The 20,896-nt window shown below is 50.3% G+C and overlaps 1 protein-coding gene across 2 annotated transcripts in view; it reads left to right on the forward strand.

Annotated features, from left to right (window-relative positions):
• Positions 1 to 20,896, forward strand: part of TNS1 (tensin 1) — a 225,574-nt gene that overhangs the window by 183,954 nt on the left and 20,724 nt on the right. Inside the window, exons 22-24 of one of the 2 annotated variants that reach the window (XM_038760090.1) lie at positions 11,055 to 11,250; positions 18,163 to 18,246; positions 19,720 to 20,405. In XM_038760090.1, the coding sequence (XP_038616018.1) occupies positions 11,055 to 11,250; positions 18,163 to 18,246; positions 19,720 to 20,405 (966 nt within the window). The remainder of the gene's footprint in view (positions 1 to 11,054; positions 11,251 to 18,162; positions 18,247 to 19,719; positions 20,406 to 20,896) is intronic. The other variant, XM_038760131.1, reaches the window with a different exon arrangement.

Here is a 20,896-nt window from a genome sequence, read left to right on the forward strand (position 1 = left end):
TGTGTACAAGTAAAATAAAGTGCTCAATACATACGATTGAATGAATGAATGAAAAGAAGCAGAGACCCAGGAGCAAAAGTTCACGTGTCACAGATGCCCCCAAACCCACTGTCCTCCTCCTCGCCCCCTGCTTGGGTGCTGGTGGGGGCAGGTTGTGAGCAGGAAAGGGTGGGGGTGGGGGAAGTGCGTGGCTTAATGGAAAGAGTCCGGGCCTGGGGGGTCAGAGGACCTGGCTTCTCATCTCAGCTCTGTCACTTAATAATGATGGTATTTGTTAAGCACTTACTATGTGCAAAGCACTGTTCTAAGCACTGATGAGGTTACAAGGTGATCAGGTTGTCCTGGGGGGCTCACAGTCTTCATCCTCATTTTACAGATGAGGTCACTGAGGCACAGAAAAGTTAGGTGACTTTCCCAAAGTCACACAGCTGACAGTTGGCAGAGCCGGGATTTGAACCCAAGACCTCTGACTCCAAAGCCTGTTCTCTTTCCACTGAGCCACGCTGCTTTGCCTGCTGGGTGACTTTGGTTGAGTCACTTCACTTCTCTGGGCCTCAGTTACCTCATCTTAAAATGGGGTTGGAGACTGTGCGTCCCATGTGGGACAGGGACTGTGTCCAACCTGATTAGCTGGTATCCAGCCTGGCGCTTAGTACAGTGCCTGGTACATAGTAAGCACTTAACAAATGCCATGACAAAGGGGGCTTGGGGGTGGCCCAGGGGCAGCTGCTGGGTGCGATGCTTGGAATGTCCAACCTCAAACACCCGAGAGAACAGTCCTGGGAGTCAGAAGGTCATGGGTTCTAATCCCGGCTCAGCTGCTTGTCTGCTGTGTAGCCTTGGGCAAGCCACTTCACTTCTCTGGGCCTCAGTTCCCTCATCTGCAAAATGGGGATTGAGGCCATGAGCCCCATGTAAGACAGGGACGGAGACCAACCCGATTTCCTTGTATCCACCCCCGTGCTTAGTATGATACCTGGCACACAGTAAGCACTTAAATACCATGCTTAGTGGATAGAAGCAGCATGGCTCAGTGGAAAGAGCACAGGCTTTGGAGTCAGAGGTCATGGGTTCAAATCCTGGCTCCGCCAATTGTCAGCTGTGTGACTTGGACAAGTCATTTCACTTCTCTGGGCCTCAGTTACCTCATCTGTAAAATGGGGATGAAGACTGTGAGCCCCACGTGGGACAACCTGATCACCTTGTAACCTCCCCAGCAGTTAAAACAGTGCTTTGCACATAGTAAGCACTTAATAAATGCCAATAATAATATTAATAATAATAATCCCAGATCCACAATAAATGCTTAGCTAGTACTATTATTATTATTATTATTGGAATTATTATTAATGTCCAGCCTCAGGCACCAGGCTGCTGGAGAAGTCTGAGTGTCAGGGGCGGCCTTAGTCAGGACAGCGGGTGGACGGACGGACGGACAGATGGATGGACAGAGAGAGGGAGCTGCTGGCTGTGGGTCAGAGCAATGCTACTACCTGATTTTGTAGTAATGATAATAATGATGGCATTTGTTAAGCGCTTACTGTGTGCAAAGCACTGTTCTAAGAGCTGGGCACTGTTCTAAGCACTGGATGCTAATACTAGTATTTGTTAAGTGCTTTCTATGTGCCAAGCACTGTTCTAAGTGCTGGGGTAGGTTCCAGATAATCAGGTTGGACCCAATCCCTGTCACACAAGGTGCTCACGGTCTTCATCCCCATTTTACAGATGAGGTAACTGAGGCCCAGAGAAGTGAAGTGAGTTACTCATGGTCACACCACAGACAAGTGGCGGAGCCGGGATGATGATGATGATGGTATTTGTTAAGCGCTTGCTATGTGCCAAGCGTTGTTGTAAGCGTTTGGGGAGATACAAAGTTATCAGGTTGTCCCACGTGGAGCTCGCAGTCTTTATCCCCATTTTATTCCTTCAATCATATTTACTGAGCACTTACTGTGTGCAGAGCACAGTATTAAGCGCTTTTACAGATTTTTTTACAGTTTTTTTTACCTCATTTTACAGATGAGGTAACTGGGGCACAGAGAAGTGAAGTGACTTGCCCAGAGTCACACAGCTGACAGGTGTCAGAGCCAGAATTAGAACCCACATTCTCCGACTCCCAGGCCCGGGGTCTTTCCACTAGGCCACAGTGTCTGTTCTCATTTCCTCCTTAGATTGTGAGCTCCATGCGGGACCTCACAACTTGTATCTAGTACACAGTGCTTGGCACATAATAAGTGCTTAACAAATACCACAATTATTCATTCATTCATTCATTCGTATTTATTGAGCACTTCCTGTGTGCAGAGCACTGTACTAAGCGCTTGGGAAGTATAAATTGGCAACATATAGAGACGGTCCCTACCCAACAACGGGCTCACAGTCTAGAAGGGGGAGACAGACAACAAAACAAAACACGTGAACAGGTGTCAAGTCATCAGAACAAATAGAATTATTATAGGTCGGGGGCATGCCATCAACGGACTTGTCCTGCAGCAAAGGGGATTGAGATTAGACACTCGGAAGAATTTACTGGCCGTGCAGGCAAATGCCTGAGAGAGACGGGAAGGGTTTAAACTCCACCAAGGCCTGACCCTCTGGTTGAGGGAGGGGGAGAGAGAGGGTGGGCAGTGGGCTCCATCCAGAGACTGGGGGTTGGGTCTCTTCCAATCAAAACTTCTGTGAATTTTCTTAAAAAGTGGCATGTTTCCAAGCGATTGCCCTTTTGCTCTGCCTGTTTCCTCTTCCCCTCATGGAGCCCCTCGTTTCCTTCCCAGCCTGGCCGCCCGTTTCTCCCCACCCTCTTCTGCCCCCTTGGTGCCCCCTCCGTGCCCCCTCTGTGCCCCCTCCCCACCCCTGCCCGGCCTCCGAGACCTCTCTGAGCCGAGGGGAGCCGGCCGGGCTGTGGGGTGATGGTCATCCCCAGTGTCCGAAGCAGGGTGGGGACATCACGGATTGTTGGGCATGAAGGATGGAGCCCCCTCCCCTCCTCTTGGGCCGAGGCCCGGAGGTGGTGGGGGTCTGAGGCGGCCTCTGGCAGGGGACTGTGAAGGGGGCTCCCAGAGCTCAGGGGTCAGGGGGTCCCCAGGGCCTAGGCCGGCCAGGATGCCGCCCCTTTATTCAGGTAGGAGGGGCAGAGGTCCTGTGGAACGGGAAAAAGAGGAGAAAGAGCAGCAGTGTGGCCTAGTGGACAGAACCTGGGCCTGGGAATCAGAAGGAGCTGGGTTCTAATCCCCACTCCGCTGCTTGTCTTCTGAATGACCTTGGGCAAGTCACTTTACTTCTTTGGGCCTCAGTGACCTCATCTGGAAAATGGGGATGAAGACTGTGAGCCCCACGTGGGACCACCTCATTACCTTGTATCTACCCCAGCACTTAGAACAGTTCTTGGCACGGAGTAAGCGCTTAACAAATATAACAAATACTGTCATTGTAAGCGCTTAACAAATACTGTCATTATTGTTATTATTATTAGAACAGTGCTTGTCACATAGTAAGCACTTAACAAATATGATAACTATTATTATCATATCATCTTATCATATTATATATAATATATTATATATAGATAATAATTATTATCGGGAAGCAGCGTGGCTTACTGGAAAGAGCATGGGTTTAGGAGTCAGAGGTCATGGGTTCTAATCTCGGCTCTGCCACTTGTCAGATGTGTGACTTTGGGAAAGTCACTTCACTTCTCTGGGCCTTAGTTACCTCATCTGTAAAATGGGGATTGGGACTGTGAGTCCCAAGTGGGACCATCTGATTACCCTGTATCTACCCCAGTGCTTAGAACAGTGCTCGGCACATAATAATCACTTAACAAATACCAACATTATTATTATTATTATTGTTATTATATTGGAAGCCCTAGGAGTCCCTGATGGGCAGCTTGGACTGACCCCACCTGACCTCTCTACTCTCCTCTCCTTCTGCTCCTCAACCTACCGTCTTCTGTCCTCTCAAAGCCGACCTTCTGGCCTCCTGCCCATCCCTCGCTCTCCACTCTCTGCCTTCCCTCCCTCCGTCCCCTCCGTCATGCTGCTCCCCCAGCCCAGAAACCCCTCCATCCCCAACAACAGACCCACTGCAGCTCTTCCCACCTTCCAGCCCTCCTCAAATTCCACCTCTTCCAGGAAGCCTTCCCCGATTGATCTCCCAACACCCACAGTGTCCCTGCTGCTGTCAGACAGACCACAGATCTCCCCATCCATTCAATTGTATTCTTTGAGTGCGTACTGTGTGTGGAGCACTGGACTAAGTGCTTGGGAGAGTCTGATACAACTATAAAGAGTGACACTCCCTGCCCACAATGAGCTCACAGTCTAGACAGGGGGAGACAGACATCAATACAAATAAGTAAAGCCCTATTGAGAGCTCACCTCCTCCAGGAAGCTTTCCCAGACTGAGCCCCCCTTTTCCTCTCCTCTTCCCTTCCCCATCGCCCCCCACTCCTTCCCTCTGCTCTACCCCCTTCCTCTTCCCCACAGCATTTGTATATATTTGTACATATTTATTACTCTATTTTATTAATGATGCATATATAGCTATAATATAGCTACATAGCTATATTATAGCTATATAGCTAATTCTATTTATTCTGATGGCATTGATGCCTGTCTACTTGTTTTGTTGTCTGTCTCCCCCTTTTAGACTGTGAGCCCACTGTTGGGTAGGGACTGTCTCTATATGTTGCCTACTTGTACTTCCCAAGCGCTTAGTACAGTGCTCTGCACACAGTAAGCGCTCAATAAATACGATTGATTGATTAATAGGGACCATCTCTACATGTTGCCAATTTGTACTTCCCAAGCTCTTAGTATAGTGCTCTGCACACAGTGAGCGGTCAATAAATACGATTGAATGAATGAATGAAGTAAAATGACAGATAGGTACAGTGATGGGAAAGTCAGGTGGCCCTCCTTAAATCCCACCTCCTCCCCCAGGAAACCTTCCCTAATTAATCCACAACACCCTGAGCTGTAGCCCCCCGCCAGCCAACTCTATCACCTAGGACCATATTTATACCCCGCACACTTGTATAGATGTTTACTCATTTGGACGCTCAATTCCTTACTCTGACTTCTCCTGTGAATAGCTTTCTGCTCGGCTCTCCACGTTACAGTGGAAGTTCCTTATGGGCAAGGTCACTGAGTCACTTCTTATTTCTGTATTTTCCAAGTGGCCAGTACCTGCCTGCAGTGGATCCCTGGTGCTGGGACTGGGCTTGTCTCCCCCCCTAGACTGTAAGCTCATTGTGGTCAAGAACTATGTCCATTTATTGTTCTAATGAGCTCTCCCAAGTGCTTAGTACAGTGCTCTGCACCCAGTGAGCACTCAGCAAATAGGATTGAATTGAAGGGTTGGAGCTGGATGGGGCTGGGGCTGGGGTTGGGCTAGACTGGTTGATTCATTCATTCATTCATTCTTTCAATTGTATTTATTGAGCGCTTACTATGCACAGAGCACGGTACTAAGCACTTGGGAAGTACAATTCGACAACAGATAGAGGTGGTCCCTACCCAACAACGGGCTCACAGTCTAGAAGGGGGAGATAGACAACAAAACGAAACATGGAGACAGGCATCAATAGTATCAAAATAGATAAATAGAATTATAGATTCCTGGGGAGGGGTCAGGACTGGGCAGAACGTGACTTAGGGCCTGGCCTAGTGGCAAGAGAACTGGCTTGGGAGTCAAAAGGTCATGAGTTTTAATCCCAGCTCCGCCACCTGTCTGCTGTGTGATCTTGGGCAAGTCACTTCACTTCTCCGGGACTCAGGTCATCTGTAAAATGGGGATTAAGCCTGGGAGCCCCATGAAAGACAACCTGATATCACTTTGTGTCTTCCCTAGCACTTAGAACAGTGCTTGGCACATAGTAAGCACTTATTATTATTATTAGGGGGCAGGGAGGGGCAGCTGGCTTTGCCAATTAGCAAGACTCAAAAAAGCGATGAGAGGTAGTGAGGCCCGGTAGAAAGAGCAAAGAAAAGGGAGTCAGGAAGCCCACATTCCTCTCTCCGACCTACCCCTGGCCTGCTGTGTGACCTTGGGCAAGTCACTTCCCTTCTCTGGGCCTCAGTTTCCTCCTCCATGAAATGGGGATTCGATTCCTGTTCTCTTACCTATTTAGACTGTGAGCCCCATGTGGTACAGGGACTGTAACTCGTAACTACAGTGGTAGTAGTAGAGCACAGGCCTACTACTGGGAGCACAGGGAGTCAAAAGGATCTGGGTTTTAATCCTGACTCTGCCACTTGTCTGCTGTGGAACTTTGGGCAAGTCTCTGGGCCTCAGTGACCTCATCCATAAAATGAGGACTGAGACTGTGAGCCCCAGGAGGGACAGGGACTGTGTCCAGCCTGATTTGCTTATATCCATCCCAGTGCTTAGTACAGTGCCTGGCACAGAGTAAGTTTTTAACAAGATACCACAATTATTATTATTGGTAGTAGTGTAATAATAATAATAATTATTGATAATGATGGTACTTGTTAAACACTTACTATGTGACAAGCACTGTTCTAAGCACTGGGGTGGATACAAGTGAATCAGGTTAGACACAGTCCCTGTCCGGTATGGGGCTCAGAGTTTAAGCAGGTGGGAGAAGAACATCCTTCTTTATGTATCTGATGCTTGACGCCATCTCCCCTCCCTTAGCCTTAGGTGACATGCAAATTTGCCAAGTTTTCCATATTTTTTCCCTTCGTTCATTCCCCCCCGCCACCCCGCTCCCAGCCCCAGAGCACTTATGCCCATATCTGTAATTTTATTTATTTCTACTGATGGCTGTCTCCCCTCTAGACTATAAGCTCATTGCGGGCAGGGAATGTGTGTCTTAAATTTTTCTATTATACTCTCCCTAGCGCTTAGTCTAGTGCTCTGCACACAGTAAGCTCTCTATAAATACAATAATAATGATAATAATCATTGTGGTATTTGTTAAGTGCTATGTGCCAGGCACTGTACTAAGCACTGGGGTGAATACAAACAAATGGGGTTTGACACAGTCCCTGTCCCACGTGGGGCTCACAGTCTCAGTCCCCATTTTACAGAGGAGGTCACTGAGGCTCAGAGAAGTGAAGTGACTTGCCCAAGGGCACACAGCAGACAAGTGGAGGAGCCAGGATTAGAATAATAATAATAATAATAATAATAATAATAATAATAATTATAATGGCATTTGTTAAGCGCTTACTATGTGCAGAGCACTGTTCTAAGTGCTGGGGGGGGGATACAAGGTGATCAAGTTGTCCCACAGGGGGCTCACAGTCTTCATCCCCATTTTACAGATGAGGTAACTGAGGCTCCGAGAAGTGAAGTGACTTGCCCAAGGTCACACAGCAGACATAATAATAATAATAATAATAATAATAATAATAATGGCATTTGTTAAGTGCTTACTATGTGCAGAGCACTGTTCTAAGTGCTGGGGGGGGGATACAAGGTGATCAGGTTGTCCCACGGGGGGCTCACAGTCTTAATCCCCATTTTACAGATGAGGTAACTGAGGCTCAGAGAAGTTAAGTGACTTGCCCAAGGTCACACAGCAGACATGCAGTGGAGTCAGGATTCGAACCCATGACCTCTGACTCCAAAGCCCGTGCTGTTTCCACTGAGCCACGCTGCTTCTCTAGAATAGAACCTCTGTCAGGGTTGCACCTGGAGAGTTTCCAGTCCTCTACCAGTCTTGGCTGCGAGAGGGAGAGTGAAGCAGAGGCCTACCTATTCCATTCCTAGCTTGGCCAGTTTCTAGTGAGTGGCAGGCAATCTGCTACAAGTCAAAACTCCCATCTGCTGGGCAGCAGAGGCATGGGAGAGAGTGGAAGGTGGAGACTCAAGTTGACTGCGCGGAAGGAGGAGGTGGTAAACCACTTCTGGATGTTGACCGGAAATAAAAAATCTCCAGTGGCTACCAATCAATCTGCACATCAGGCAGAAACTCCTCACCCTGGGCTTCAAGGCTGTCCATCACCTCGCCCCCTCCTACCTCACCTCCCTTCTCTCCTTCTACAGCCCAGCCCGCACCCTCCGCTCCTCCGCCGCTAACCTCCTCACCGTGCCTCGTTCTCGCCTGTCCCGCCATCGACCCCCGGCCCACGTCATCCCCCGGGCCTGGAATGCCCTCCCTCTGCCCACCTGCCAAGCTAGCTCTCTTCCTCCCTTCAAGGCCCTACTGAGAGCTCACCTCCTCCAGGAGGCCTTCCCAGACTGAGCCCCTTCCTTCCTCTTCCCCTCGTCCCCCCTCCATCCCCCCATCTTACCTCCTTCCCTTCCCCACAGCACCTGTATATATGTATATATGTTTGTACATATTTATTACTCTATTTATTTATTTATTTTACATGTACATATCTATTCTATTTATTTTATTTTGTTAGTATGTTTGGTTTGGTCTCTGTCTCCCCCTTTTAGACTGTGAGCCCACTGTTGGGTAGGGACTGTCTCTATATGTTGCCAACTTGTACTTCCCAAGCGCTTAGTACAGTGCTCTGCACACAGTAAGCGCTCGATAAATACGATTGATAATGATGATGATGACCAAGAAAACTCTTTGGATCCACTACCAGAATGATGGCAGTTGGAGAATGGGGGATTCTGGGAGAGATGCGTCCATGGTATCGCTATGGGTCGGAAATGACTTGATGGCATAAGACAAAACAAGACAATTAGACTAGAATAGACAGTAGACTGGCTGAATGACTGTCCCCAATTAGCCTAATAATAATAATATTAATATTTGTTAAGCACTTACTATGTGCCAAGCACTGTTCTAAGCGCTGGGATAGATACAAGGTAATCTGGTTGTCCTACGTGGTGCTCATAGTCTTCATCACCATTTTCCAGATGAGGTCACTGAGGCACAGAGAAGTGAAGTGACTTGCCTAAAGTCACAGAGCTGACAAGTGGCGGAGGTGGGATTAGCTTACATTCTAGGGGTGCGTTTTGGCGTTCAAGTCTCCCCTGCTTGGCAGGCAGGCCTGGGTCCGGGGAGATGGGATCTGACCTGGAATCTGACCCTGGCTGTCAGCTCCTGCCGGGATAATCCCTCCTCCTAGGGGTAACCCCTAGGAGCTGCTCAGGTTCAGGGATTGGGGAGGCTGGGGGGCAGGATCCTGCTCTGTCTTGTGTTTTCAGGGAATCCTGGAGAGGTCAATTGGGCCAGCCTCCTGCCTCCATCCTTAGACTGACCCTAGCCCAGCTGAGACCTTTCCTCCCTCCTTTAAGCACCCCCCCTTCTCCTCTCCCACTCCCTTCCGCTTCACCCTGATTTGCTCGCTTTATTCATCCCCCCCTCCCAGCCCCTCACCACTTATGTCCACATCTGTCATTTATTTATTTCTATCAATGTCTGCCTCCCTCTGTAATAACGATTATGCATATGTTAAATGCTTACTATGTGCCAGGCATTGTACTAAGCGCTGGGGTGGATACAAGCAAATAGGGTTGGACGTGGCCCCTGTCCCATGTGGGGCTCACGGCCTCAATCCCCATTTTCCAGATGAGGTTACTGAGACCCAGAGAAGTGAAGTGACTTGCCCAAGGTCACAGAGCAGACAAGGGGTAGAGCCAGAATTAGAACTCACAACTTTCTAACTCCCAGGCCCAGGCTCCATGCTGCTTCCCTATAGACTGTAGACTGTCAGCTCATTGTGGGCGGGTAATGTGTCTGTTTATTGTTACATTGTACTCTCCCAAGCACTTCGTACAGTGCTCATCATTCATTCATTCAATTCAGCCATATTTATTAGTAATAATAATAATAATCGTAATGATGGTATTTGTTAAGCACTTACTATGTGCTGAGCACTGTTCTAAGCGCTGGAATAGATTCAAGGTTATCAGATTGTCCCACGTGGGGCTCATAGTCTTAATCCCCATTTTACAGAAGAGGTCACTGAGGTCTAGAGAAGTGAAGTGACTTGCCCAAAGTCACCCAGCTGACAAGTGGTGGAGTCAGGATTAGAACCCATGACCTCTGACTCTGAAGCCATGCTGAGCGCTATAACACAGTTACACAGGGAATGTGTCTGTTCATTGTACTGTACTCTCCCAAGTGCTTAGTACAGTGCTGTGAACACAGTAAGTGCTCAATAAATACGATCGAATGAATAATTTATATTAATGTCTGTCTTCCCCTCTAGCCAGTAAACTCACTGTGAGCAAGGAATGTGTCTGTTTATTGTCCTTTCCTTGTATTGTTGTCTGTCTCCCCCCTTCTAGACTTTGAGCTCATTGTGCGAAGGGATTGTCTCTCTTTAATAATAATAATAATGATGGTATTTGTTAAGCGCTTACTATGTGCAAAGCACTGTTCTAAACCCTGGGGAGGTTACAAGATGATCAGCTTGTCCCACGGGTGGCTCACAGTTTTAATCCCCATTTTACAGATGAGGTAACTGAGGCACAGAGAAGTGAAGTGACTTGCTCAAAGTCATACAGCTGACAGTTGGCAGAGCCAGGATTTGAACCCATGCCCTCCAACTCCAAATAATAATAATAATGATGGCATTTGTTAAGCACTTACGATGTGCGAAGACTGTTCTAAGTTCTGGGGGGATACAAGGTGATCAGGTTGTCCCACATGGGGCTCACAGTCTTCATCCCCATTTTACAGATGAGGGAACTGAGGCTCAGAGAAGTGAAGTGACTTGCCCCAGGTCACACAGCAGACGTGGTGGAGTCAGTATTCGAACCCATGACCTCTGACTCCAAAGCCCGGGCTCTTTTCCACTGAGCCACGCTGCTTCTCTTTCTTGCTGTGTCGTACTTTCCAAGCACTTAGTACGGTGCTCTGCCTCCAGTAAGCGCTCAACAAATACAATTGAATGAATGAATGAATAGCGTACCCTCCCAAGCCCTCAGATCAGAGCTCAGCACCCAGTAAGCACTCAATAAATACCATCGATGGACTGACAGTAAGTGGTCAATAAATACAACCGATGGATGGATGGAATGAGAGAGGGCCGGTCTCCCGTCTTCGCGCCGTGTCTGGGGCCCGGCCTGACGTCTCTCCCTGTGCCTCCCCCTTGTCCGTCCGTCCATCCGTCCAGCAGAGCCCAGGAGCTACGTGGAGTCGGTGGCGAAGACGGCGGCGGCCGGAGCCCTGGACCCCAAGTCGAGGAGCCCGCACCCCCTGGCTGCGCGGGCCTATGGCTCCGAGTCGCCCCTGAGGAATGGAGGCTTGGGCGGCTCCTTCTCCCCTCCTGGACCCCTGTCCACTAGCAGCCCCGTTCTCGGGCCGGACAGGTAAGGGGGATCCCCGGGAGGGGAGAGTGGGGGACACCACGGGAAAGGGGCAGGGGCCACCGGTGGGACGCTCGTCGCGGCCTGGAAATGTGTTGTGTCTATATAATAATAATAATAATAATAACATTAATAATAATAATGATGGCATTTATTAAGCGCTTACTATGCGCAAAGCACTGTTCTAAGCGCTGGGGGGATACAAGGTGATGAGGTTGTCCCACGTGGGGCTCACAGTCTTCATCCCCATTTTACAGATGAGGGAACTGAGGCCCAGAGAAGTGAAGTGACTTGCCCAGAGTCACCCAGCTGACAAGTGGCGGAGCCAGGATTTGAACCCATGACCTCTGGCTCCAAAGCCCGGGCTCTTTCCCACTGAGCCACGCTATAATGATAATAATAATAATGATGGTATTTGTTAAGTGCTTACTATGTGCCAAGCGCTGTTCTAAGCACTGGGGTAGATACAAGGTAATCAGGTCGTCCCATGTGGGGCTCACAGTCTCAATGGGCTCACAGTCTCAATCCCCATTTTACAGATGACATAACTGAGGCCCAGAGAAGTGAAGTGACTTGCCAAAGGCCATACAGCTGATAAGTGGCGGAGTTGTGGTTAGAACCCACGACCTCTGACTCCCATGCCTGTGCTCTTGCCACTAAGCCACGCTGCTTCTCTATAATAATAATAATGATGGCATTTGTTAAGTTGTTAAGTCCTTACCATGTGCCAGGCACTGTACTAGGCGCTGGGGTGGACCCAAGTAAATCGGATTGGACACAGTCCCTGTCCCACGTCGGGCGCACAGTCTCAATCCCTATTTTATAGATTCCAGTGGGATGCTAGTGGCGGCCCGGAAATGTGTTGTGTCTAGATAATAGTAATAACAACAGTGATAATAATAATAATAATAATGATGATGATGATGGCATTTTTTAAGTGCTTACTATGTGCCAGGCATTGTACTAAGCCCTGTGGTGGACCCAAGCACATCAGATCGGATACAGTCCAAGTTTCCCATGGGGTGCACAGTCTCAATCCCCATTGTACAGATTCATTCATTCATTCAATCATGCTTATTGAGCGCTTACTGTGTACAGAGCACTGTACTAAGTGCTTGGAAAGTACAATTCAGCAACAAGTAGAGACAATCCCTACCCTGCAATGGGCTCACAGTCTAGAAGGGGGGAGACAGACATCAAAACAAGTAAACAGGCATCAGTAGCATCAGTATAAATAAAGAGACTTATAGATATAGAATTATAGATGAAGTCACTGAGGCCCAGAGAAGTGAAGTGACTCACCCAAGGTCACATAGCAGACATGTGGCGGAGCCAGGATTAAAACCCATGACCCCCAGGCCCCGGCTGTAGCCACTATGCCATGCTGCTTCTACATATGCTGCTATATGCTGCTACATGTATGTATATATAAATATGTATATAATAATTATTATAATAATTATGGTATTCGTTAAGCACTTACTCTGTGCCAAGCACTGTACTAAGTGCAGGGGTAGATATAAGTTAATCAGGTTGGACACAGTCTCTATCCCACATGGGGCTCAAAGCTTACTCCCCATTTTCCAGATGAGGGAACTGAGGCCCAGAGAAGTGAAGTGACTTGCTCTCGGTCACACAGCAGGAATGTGGAGGAGCCGGAATTAGAACCCAGGTCCTTCTTACCCCTAGACCTGGGCTCTAGCCACTAAGCCTCGCCACTTCTCCCAAGTGCCTAGTAGAAGCAGAACTTTAGTCCATATCTATAATTTATTTATTTCTATCAATGTCTGTCTCCCCTTCTAGACTGTAAGGTCTTTGAGGGCAGGGAACGTGTCTGCTAGATTGTTCTGTCATCCTCTCCCAAGCACTTAGTACAATGCTCTGCATATGGTAAGCACTCAGGAGATACCACTGACTGACTGTGAGGAAATGGGAGGGAAGATAGGCAGGAAATGTGTCTGTTATATTGCTTTGTTATACTCTCCCAAGCGCTTAGTACAGTAAGCACTCAAAAAATGTGATTGAGTGACTGGCTGAGAGGGTGGGAGGGGGGAGAGCAAGGAATGCTCCTGTTATATTTTTGAGTCATACTCTCCCAAGCGCTTGGTAGAGGCAGTGTGGCCTAATAATAATAATAATAATCAATCAATCATATTTATTGAACGCTTACTGTGTGCAGAGCACTCTGCTAAGCACTTGGGAAGTACAAGTTGGCAACATATAGAGACGGTCCCTACCCAACAGTGGGCTCACAGTCTAGCAGGGGGAGACAGAGAACAAAACAAAACATATTAACAAAATAAAATAAATAGAATAGATATGTACAAGTAAAATAAATAAATAAATAGAGTAATAAATACATACAAACATATATACATATATACAGGTGCTGTGGGGAAGGGAAGGAGGTAAGGCAGGGGGATGGAGAGGGGAAGGAGGGGGAGGGGAAGGAGGGGGAGAGGAAGGAGGGGGCTCAGTCTGGGAAGGCCTCCTGGAGGAGGTGAGCTCTCAGTAGGGCCTTGAAGGGAGGAAGAGAGCTAGCTTGGTGGATGTGGGGAGGGAGGGCATTTCAGGACAGGGGGATGATGTGGGCCGGGGGTCGTTGGCGGGACAGGTGACAACGAGGCGCGGTGAGGAGATTAGCGGCAGAGGAGCGGAGGGTGCGGGCTGAGCTGTAGAAGGAGAGAAGGGAGGTGAGGTAGGAGGGGGAAAGGTGATGGAGAACCTTGAAGCCGAGAATGAGGAGTTTCTGCCTGATGAGTAGGTTGATTGGTAGCCACTGTAGATTTTTGAGGAGGGGGGTAACATGCCCAGAGCGTTTCTGGACAAAGATAATCTGGGCAGCAGCGTGAAGTATGGATTGAAGTGGGGAGAGACAGGAGGATGGGAGATAGGAGAGGAGGCTGATACAGTAGTCCAGATGGGCTAGGATGAGAGCTTGAACGAGTAGGGTAGTGGTTTGGATGGAGAGGAAAGGGCGGATCTTGGCAATGTTGCGGAGCTGAGACCGGCAGGTTTTGGTGATGGCTTGGATGTGAGGGGTGAACGAGAGAGCGGAGTCGAGGATGACACCAAGGTTGTGGGCTTGTGAGACAGGAAGGATGGTAGTGCTGTCAACAGAGATGGGAAAGTCAGGGAAAGGGCAGGGTTTGGGAGGGAAGGCAAGGAGTTCAGTCTTCGACATGTTGAGTTTTAGGTGGTGGGCAGACATCCAGTTGGAGATGTCCTGAAGGCAGGAGGAGATGCGAGCCTGGAGGGAGGGAGAGAGAGCAGGGGCAGAGATGTAGATCTGGGCGTCATCAGCGTAGAGATGATAGTTGAAGCCGTGGGAGCGAATGAGGTCACCAAGGGAGTGAGTGTAGATCGAGAACAGAAGGGGAACAAGAACTGAACCTTGAGGAACCCCTACAGTAAGGGGATGGGAGGGAGAGGAGGAGCCTGCAAAAGAGACTGAGAGTGAAGGACCGGAGAGATAAGAGGAGAACCAGGAGAGGACGGAGTCTGTGAAGCCAAGGTTGGATAGCGTGTTGAGGAGAAGGGGGTTGTCCACAGTGTCAAAGGCAGCTGAGAGGTCGAGGAGGATTAGGACAGAGTATGAGCAAGCAGGAGGTCATTGTTGACCAGCAGGAGGTCATTGGTGACCAGCAGGAGGTCTTTGTTAAGCGCTTTCTATGTGCCAAACAGTGTTCTAAGCACTAGGGTAGATACAAGGTGATCAGGTTGCCCCACATGGGGATCACAGTCTTTATCCCAATTTGCAGATGAGGTAACTGAGGCATAGAGAAGTGAAGTGACTTGCCCAAAGTCACACAGCTGATAAGTGGAGGAGGCGGAATTAGAACCCACGACCTCTTACTCCCAAGCCCGGGCTCTCTCCACTAAGCCACGCTAGAGCCCTGGTCTAGGTGTCCGAAGGACCTGGGTTTTAGTCCTGGCTCCGCCTCTTGTCTGTTAGATGACCTTGGGCAAGTCGGAGGTAATTGGCAAAGAATTTGTAATTGCTCTCCCAGGCTAGAAATGCCTGAAGGGGTGGCTATTTAATCACCATTTCCGAAATTCAGCTGCATTAGACTTTGCTCAGTTGGTAAAAGAGGTAAATAAGCAAGTCGAATACAACTATATGGCAAGCCATACGGCCTAGAGGAAAGAACCCGGGCCTGAGAGACAGGAGGACCTGGGTTCTAATCCCACAGGCTGCTGGGTGACCTTCACTTGCCTTCTCTGTGCCTCAGTTCCCACTGCTGTAAAATGGTGATTAAGACTGTGAACCCCGTATGGGACATGGACTGTGCCCCACCCGGTTTGTTTGTAAACACCCCAGCACTTAGAACAGTGCCTGGCACATAGTAAGCACTTAACAAATACCAGAATTGTTACTATTATTATTAAGTCACTTCACATCTCTGGGTCTTAGTTACCTCATCTGGAAAATGGGGATTAAGACCGTGAGCCCAGTGTGGGACAGGCCCGGGCCTGGGAGTCAGAAGGACCTGGATTCTAATCCTGACTACGCCACTTGTCTGCTGTGTGACCTTGGGCAAGTCGCTTCACTTCTCTGGGCCTCAGTTTCCTCACCTGTAAATTGGGGATTCATACTGGGAGCCCTATGTGGGACAGAGACAGGGTTCAACTCGATTATCTCGTATTTACCCCAGCACTTAGTACAATGCCTGAAACGTATTAAGCATTCAACAAATGCCACAGTTATAATTATCACTGTTACTAAACCTTAGGAGGATACGATACAACAGAGTTGGTAGGCACGATTCCTGTGCTAGAGGAGCTAAGTCGGGGGGTAGACGCCTAGAACTGCGCCCTGAACAGTGCTTGGCACGTAGTAAGCGCTTAACAAATGCCATCATCATTATTATTATTAGACACTAAAGTATAAGAGGGAATGGCACAGTAAAAGATTTGTACATCAGCGTAACAGGGGACTTGGAGTTGAATCCTTAAACGCTAAGGAGACTGGGTAGATTGAAGTCACAGTAGAGAGGTAAGTAGGGTAAGGAAATGAGAAATTAATCAGGGAAGACCTCTAGACTTTAAGCTCGTTACGGTCAGGGGAAATGTGCCTGCTTATTCTGTAGTATTGTAATAATAATAATAGTTATTATTATTCTGGTATTTGTTAAGAGCTTACTATGTGCCAAGCACTGTTCTAAGCCCTGGGGTAGGCACAAGGTGATCAGGTTGTCCCACATGGGGCTCACAGTCTTAATCCCCATTTTGCAGATGAGGTAACTGAAGCACAGAGAAGTTCAGTGGCTTGCCCAAGGTCATGCAGCTGACAGGTGGCAGAGCCGGGATTAGAACCCATGTCCTCTGACTCCCAAGCCCGGGCTCTTGCCACTAGGCCATGGTGCTTCTCACGCTGCTTGATTATTGTAATCAATCAATCATTTATCAAATGCTTACTCTGTGCTGGGCACTGTACTAAGCACCTGGGAGAGTACAACACAATATAATAGATACATTCCCTGCCCACAGTGAGATACGGTCATGAGCTTACAGTCATATACCCTCCCAAGCACTTAGTAATAATAATAATAATGGCATTTATTAAGCGCTTACTATGTGCAAAGCACTGTTCTAAGCACCGGGGAGGTTACAAGGTGATCAGGTTGTCCCACGTGGGGCTCACAGTCTTAATCCCCGTTTTACAGATGAGGTAACTGAGGCACAGAGAAGTTAAGTGACTTGCCCAAAGTCACACAGCTGACAAGTGGCGGAGCTGGGATTTGAACCCATGACCTCTGACTCCAAAGCCTGGGCTCTTTCCACTGAGCCACGCTGCTTCTAGTACAGTGCTCTGCACATAGTAAGCGCTCCATTTATACCGCTGATTGATTTATTGAGTGGAGGAGGTGTGATTTCAGGTTGACGTGGAAGATGAGGAGAGCAGGGGTCTTCTGGATGTGGAGGGGGTGGGAGTTCCAGACGGGTGGGAGGTTGTGGGCACGGGGTAGGAGGCCAGAGAGATGAGATGGAAGGACAGTGAGAAGGTTGGCATTAGAGGAGTGAAGTGTGCGGGCTGGGTTGAAGAAGGAGAGAAGTGAGGTGAGGTTGGAGGGGGCAAGGTGATGGACAGCTTTAAAGCCGATGCTGAGGAGTTTCTATTTGATGTGGATGTGGATGGACAACCACCAGAGGCTCTTGAGGAGTGGGGGGACATAGACTGAACACTTTTGTAACAAAAAAATGATCCGGGCAGCAGAGTGAAGCAAGGACTAGAGTGGAGACAGACGGGAGGCAGGGAGGCCAGCAAGGAGGCTGAGGCAGTCATCAAAGCGGATTAGAATCAGTGCTTGGATTAGGGTAGTGGCCGCCTGAAGGGAGAAGAAAGGGTGGATTCTAGCGATGTTGTGAAGTTGGAACCGGCGGGATTTGGTGACGGATTTAATATGTGGGTGGAATGACCGAGATGAGTCGAGGATAATGCCAGGCGACAGGCTTGAGAGGCTGCACTGCGCTTAGTATAGTGCTCTGCGTACAAAGTGCACAATAAATATAATTGAATGAATGAATGAATGAATGAGAGGACAGCAGTGTTGTCTCCAGTGACAAGGTACGGGGTTAATAGACTGGGAGCTTGTTGTGGGCAAGGAATGTGTCTGGTGTTGCATTGTCCTCTCCCAAGCACTTAATACAGTGCTTTACACATGGTAAGTGCTCAATAAATGTGATTGAATGAATGAATCGTTGCCCCTCCTGCTGTTACTTTGTTGAGTGATGTGCGGGTGGGGTGAGGGTGGGGGGCCTGGTCTGCCTTTTGCGTGGGGGGTGGGGGGCTATATCTGCTCTGCTGAAACTTCCCCTTGTATATGTGTGTGTGCGTGCGTATATATTTTATTATGTATTATTACTATGATTTTCTTATTATAAGCAATCTTATTGCTTCCCTTTCTTCCTCAGACCCCCAGGCCTGCAGACCTCATCTGTGACTTCGAGTCCCAGCTGGGCCTGGACCGACTTGGTCTCCACATCCGGCCCCGTCGGGTGCGTGCCTGCCTCTCCCCACCCCCTGACCCCCCACTCCCTCCTCTCCCTCTTCTTTTCCCTCCTCCTCTCCTTTTTCCCTCTTCCCCCTTCCCACCCTTCCCTTCCTCCTCCCCCTCTGAGTTTTCCCCCCTCATCACCTTCCCCTTTCCTCTCTTTCCACTCCCTCCTACCCTTCCCCATCCTTCCTCACCCACTCCGTTATTTCCCCCAGCTCCGCTTCCCTCTCCTCTTCTCCCTCTTCCTCCCCACTTCCTGTCAGGACCGTGTATGGGAGAGAAACCTCATCTCCCACCCTCCCTTATGCCCTTGGATCCCCCCGTGGCCTGGGCAGCGGGATGAGGAGGCCCTGAAACCTCGTCCCCATGGGCTCCTTACCCACCACGGACCAGGGGGCTCTAACACTTCTCCGCCGTCCCCCCCCATGTCCCTCTTGGGCAAGTAGGCCCTAACATCTCTCCCATTCATTCATTCATTCGTTCATTCAGTAGTATTTATTGAGTGCTTAATGTGTGCAGATCACTGTACTAAGCGCTTGGAAAGTACAATGCAGCAGTAGAGACAATCCTTGCCCTCAAAGGGCTTACAATCTAGACATCAAAACTAGTAAACGGGCATCAATAGAAATAAGTAGAATTATAGATATATGCATATATACATAAGTGCTGCTCCTCTGCTTGTCCCCGACTGACCAGCAGGCCCTGACCCCTCTCCCCTGGTCCCCCTGTGCCCTCCATGGATCAGGAGGCCTTGACACCTCTCCCCCATTCCCCACATGCCCCCCACGGATCAGCAGACCTCATCCCCAAGGCCCCCGTGCCCCCCAAGGCCTAAGAGGCCTTGACATCTCTCCCCAGCTCTCCCATCCCCCCACAGACCAAAAGGCCCTGACACTTCCCCCTGGCTCTCTCTGTGCCCCCCACCCATGGACCAGGAGTCCATGACACCCCTACCCCATGCCCTGCCATGCCTCCCACAGACCAGCAGGCCCAGACACCTCTCTCCAACTCCTCCTGTGTCTCCCACAGGCCAGGAGACCCTGATACTTCTCCCCGGCTCCCCCATGTCCCTCACTGACCTGGAGGCACTAACACCTCTCCTCTGCTTATCCGGTGCCCAACTGACCAGTAGGCCCTGACACCTCTTTCCTAGTCCTCCCATGGTCCCATGGTCCACGAGGTCTTGGCAGCTTTCTCCTGCTCCCCTCGTGCCCCCATGGACCAGCAGACCCTGACACCTCTCCCCATTCCCCCTGTGCCGCCCATGGACCAAGAGGATTTGACCCCTCTCCCCTGCTCCGCCATGTCCCCCACGGTCCAGCAGGCCCTGACACCTTTTCCTCTCCCCACCGTGTCCCCCACAGACCAGCAGGCCCTGACACTTCACCCACACTGCCCCCCATGTTCCCCCTCAGAGCAGGAGGCCTGGATTCCTCTCCCCCTCATGATCCCCGCCTCCTCCGTTTTTCCTCAGGCCATCGTTGGGAAGCTTCCCGTTGGGGGACAGCAGCCTCGGCGGCGCCCCGGGCCCACGCCCCCCGGCCCAGGCCTCGCTCAGCGAGCCAAGCCTCCGCTCTCCTGGCTGGGGCCCTCCCGAGCCCGCGGCCCCCGGGGCCACGCCACCGCCCAGCCCCGCCGTCAGCCCGACCCCCGACGACCGGGCCCGGGCCCAGGTCAGCGTGGCCGGGGTCCACGTGCTGCCCGGAAGCCCCCACACGCTGCGCCGGACCGTGGGCACCAACACCCCGGCCAGCCCGGGCCTCACCCGCCGTCCCCTGGTGTCTCCCGAGCGCCAGGCCCGGCCCGTGACCCCCGAGGACCGACGGCCCACTCTGTCCCGCCAGAGCAGCGGCTCGGGACAGCGCGGGCCGTCCACCCCGTCCTTCCCGCCGGTGTCCCCCGCTGGTCCCCCCAGCTCCGCGTCCTCCTCCCCGGAGCCTCCGGCGTCTGCCCTCAGAGCAGGGAGCCCCTTGCCCGCCGGGCCCGAGAAGCGCAGGATGTCGGTGGGAGAGCGGGTCGGAGGCCTTCCCAGCTACGCCACAGTCAATGGCAAGGCCTCCTCCTCGCCCGTGTCCAGTGGCCTGTCCAGCCCTAGCCGCGCCAGCCCCGGAGTCTCCTTCTCTCACACCCTGCCCGACTTCTCCAAGATCTCCATGCCAGGTAAACTGCCCGGCCCAGTCCCTGCCCCACCCTCAACCCCCTCCCTGACATAGAGAAACAGCGTGGGCCAAGTGGATAGTATGGCCAAGTGGTTAACCATGAAGCAGCATGGCTTAGTGGTAAGAGCCTGGGCTTGGGAGTCGGAGGTCATGGGTTCTAATCCCGGCTCTGCCACTTGTCAGCTGTGTGACCTTGGGCAAGTCGCTTCACTTCTGTGGGCCTCAGTTGCCTAATCTGGAAAATGGGGATGAAGATTGTGAGCCCCACCTGGGACAACCTGATACCTTGTATCTACCCCAGTGTTTAGAACAGTGCTTGGCACATAGTAGGTGCTTAACAAATGCCAACATTATCATTTATTATTATTATGGAGCATAGGCCTGGGCGTCAGAGAGACCTGGGTTCTAATTCTGGCTCTGCCACTTGTCTGCTGCGTGACCTTGGGCAAGTTGTTTGACTTCTCTGGCCCTCAGTTACCTCAACTGGAAAAT

This window comes from Tachyglossus aculeatus, chromosome 1 (assembly GCF_015852505.1).
Source record: "Tachyglossus aculeatus isolate mTacAcu1 chromosome 1, mTacAcu1.pri, whole genome shotgun sequence".
In the NCBI taxonomy this organism is placed as follows: domain Eukaryota; kingdom Metazoa; phylum Chordata; class Mammalia; order Monotremata; family Tachyglossidae; genus Tachyglossus; species Tachyglossus aculeatus.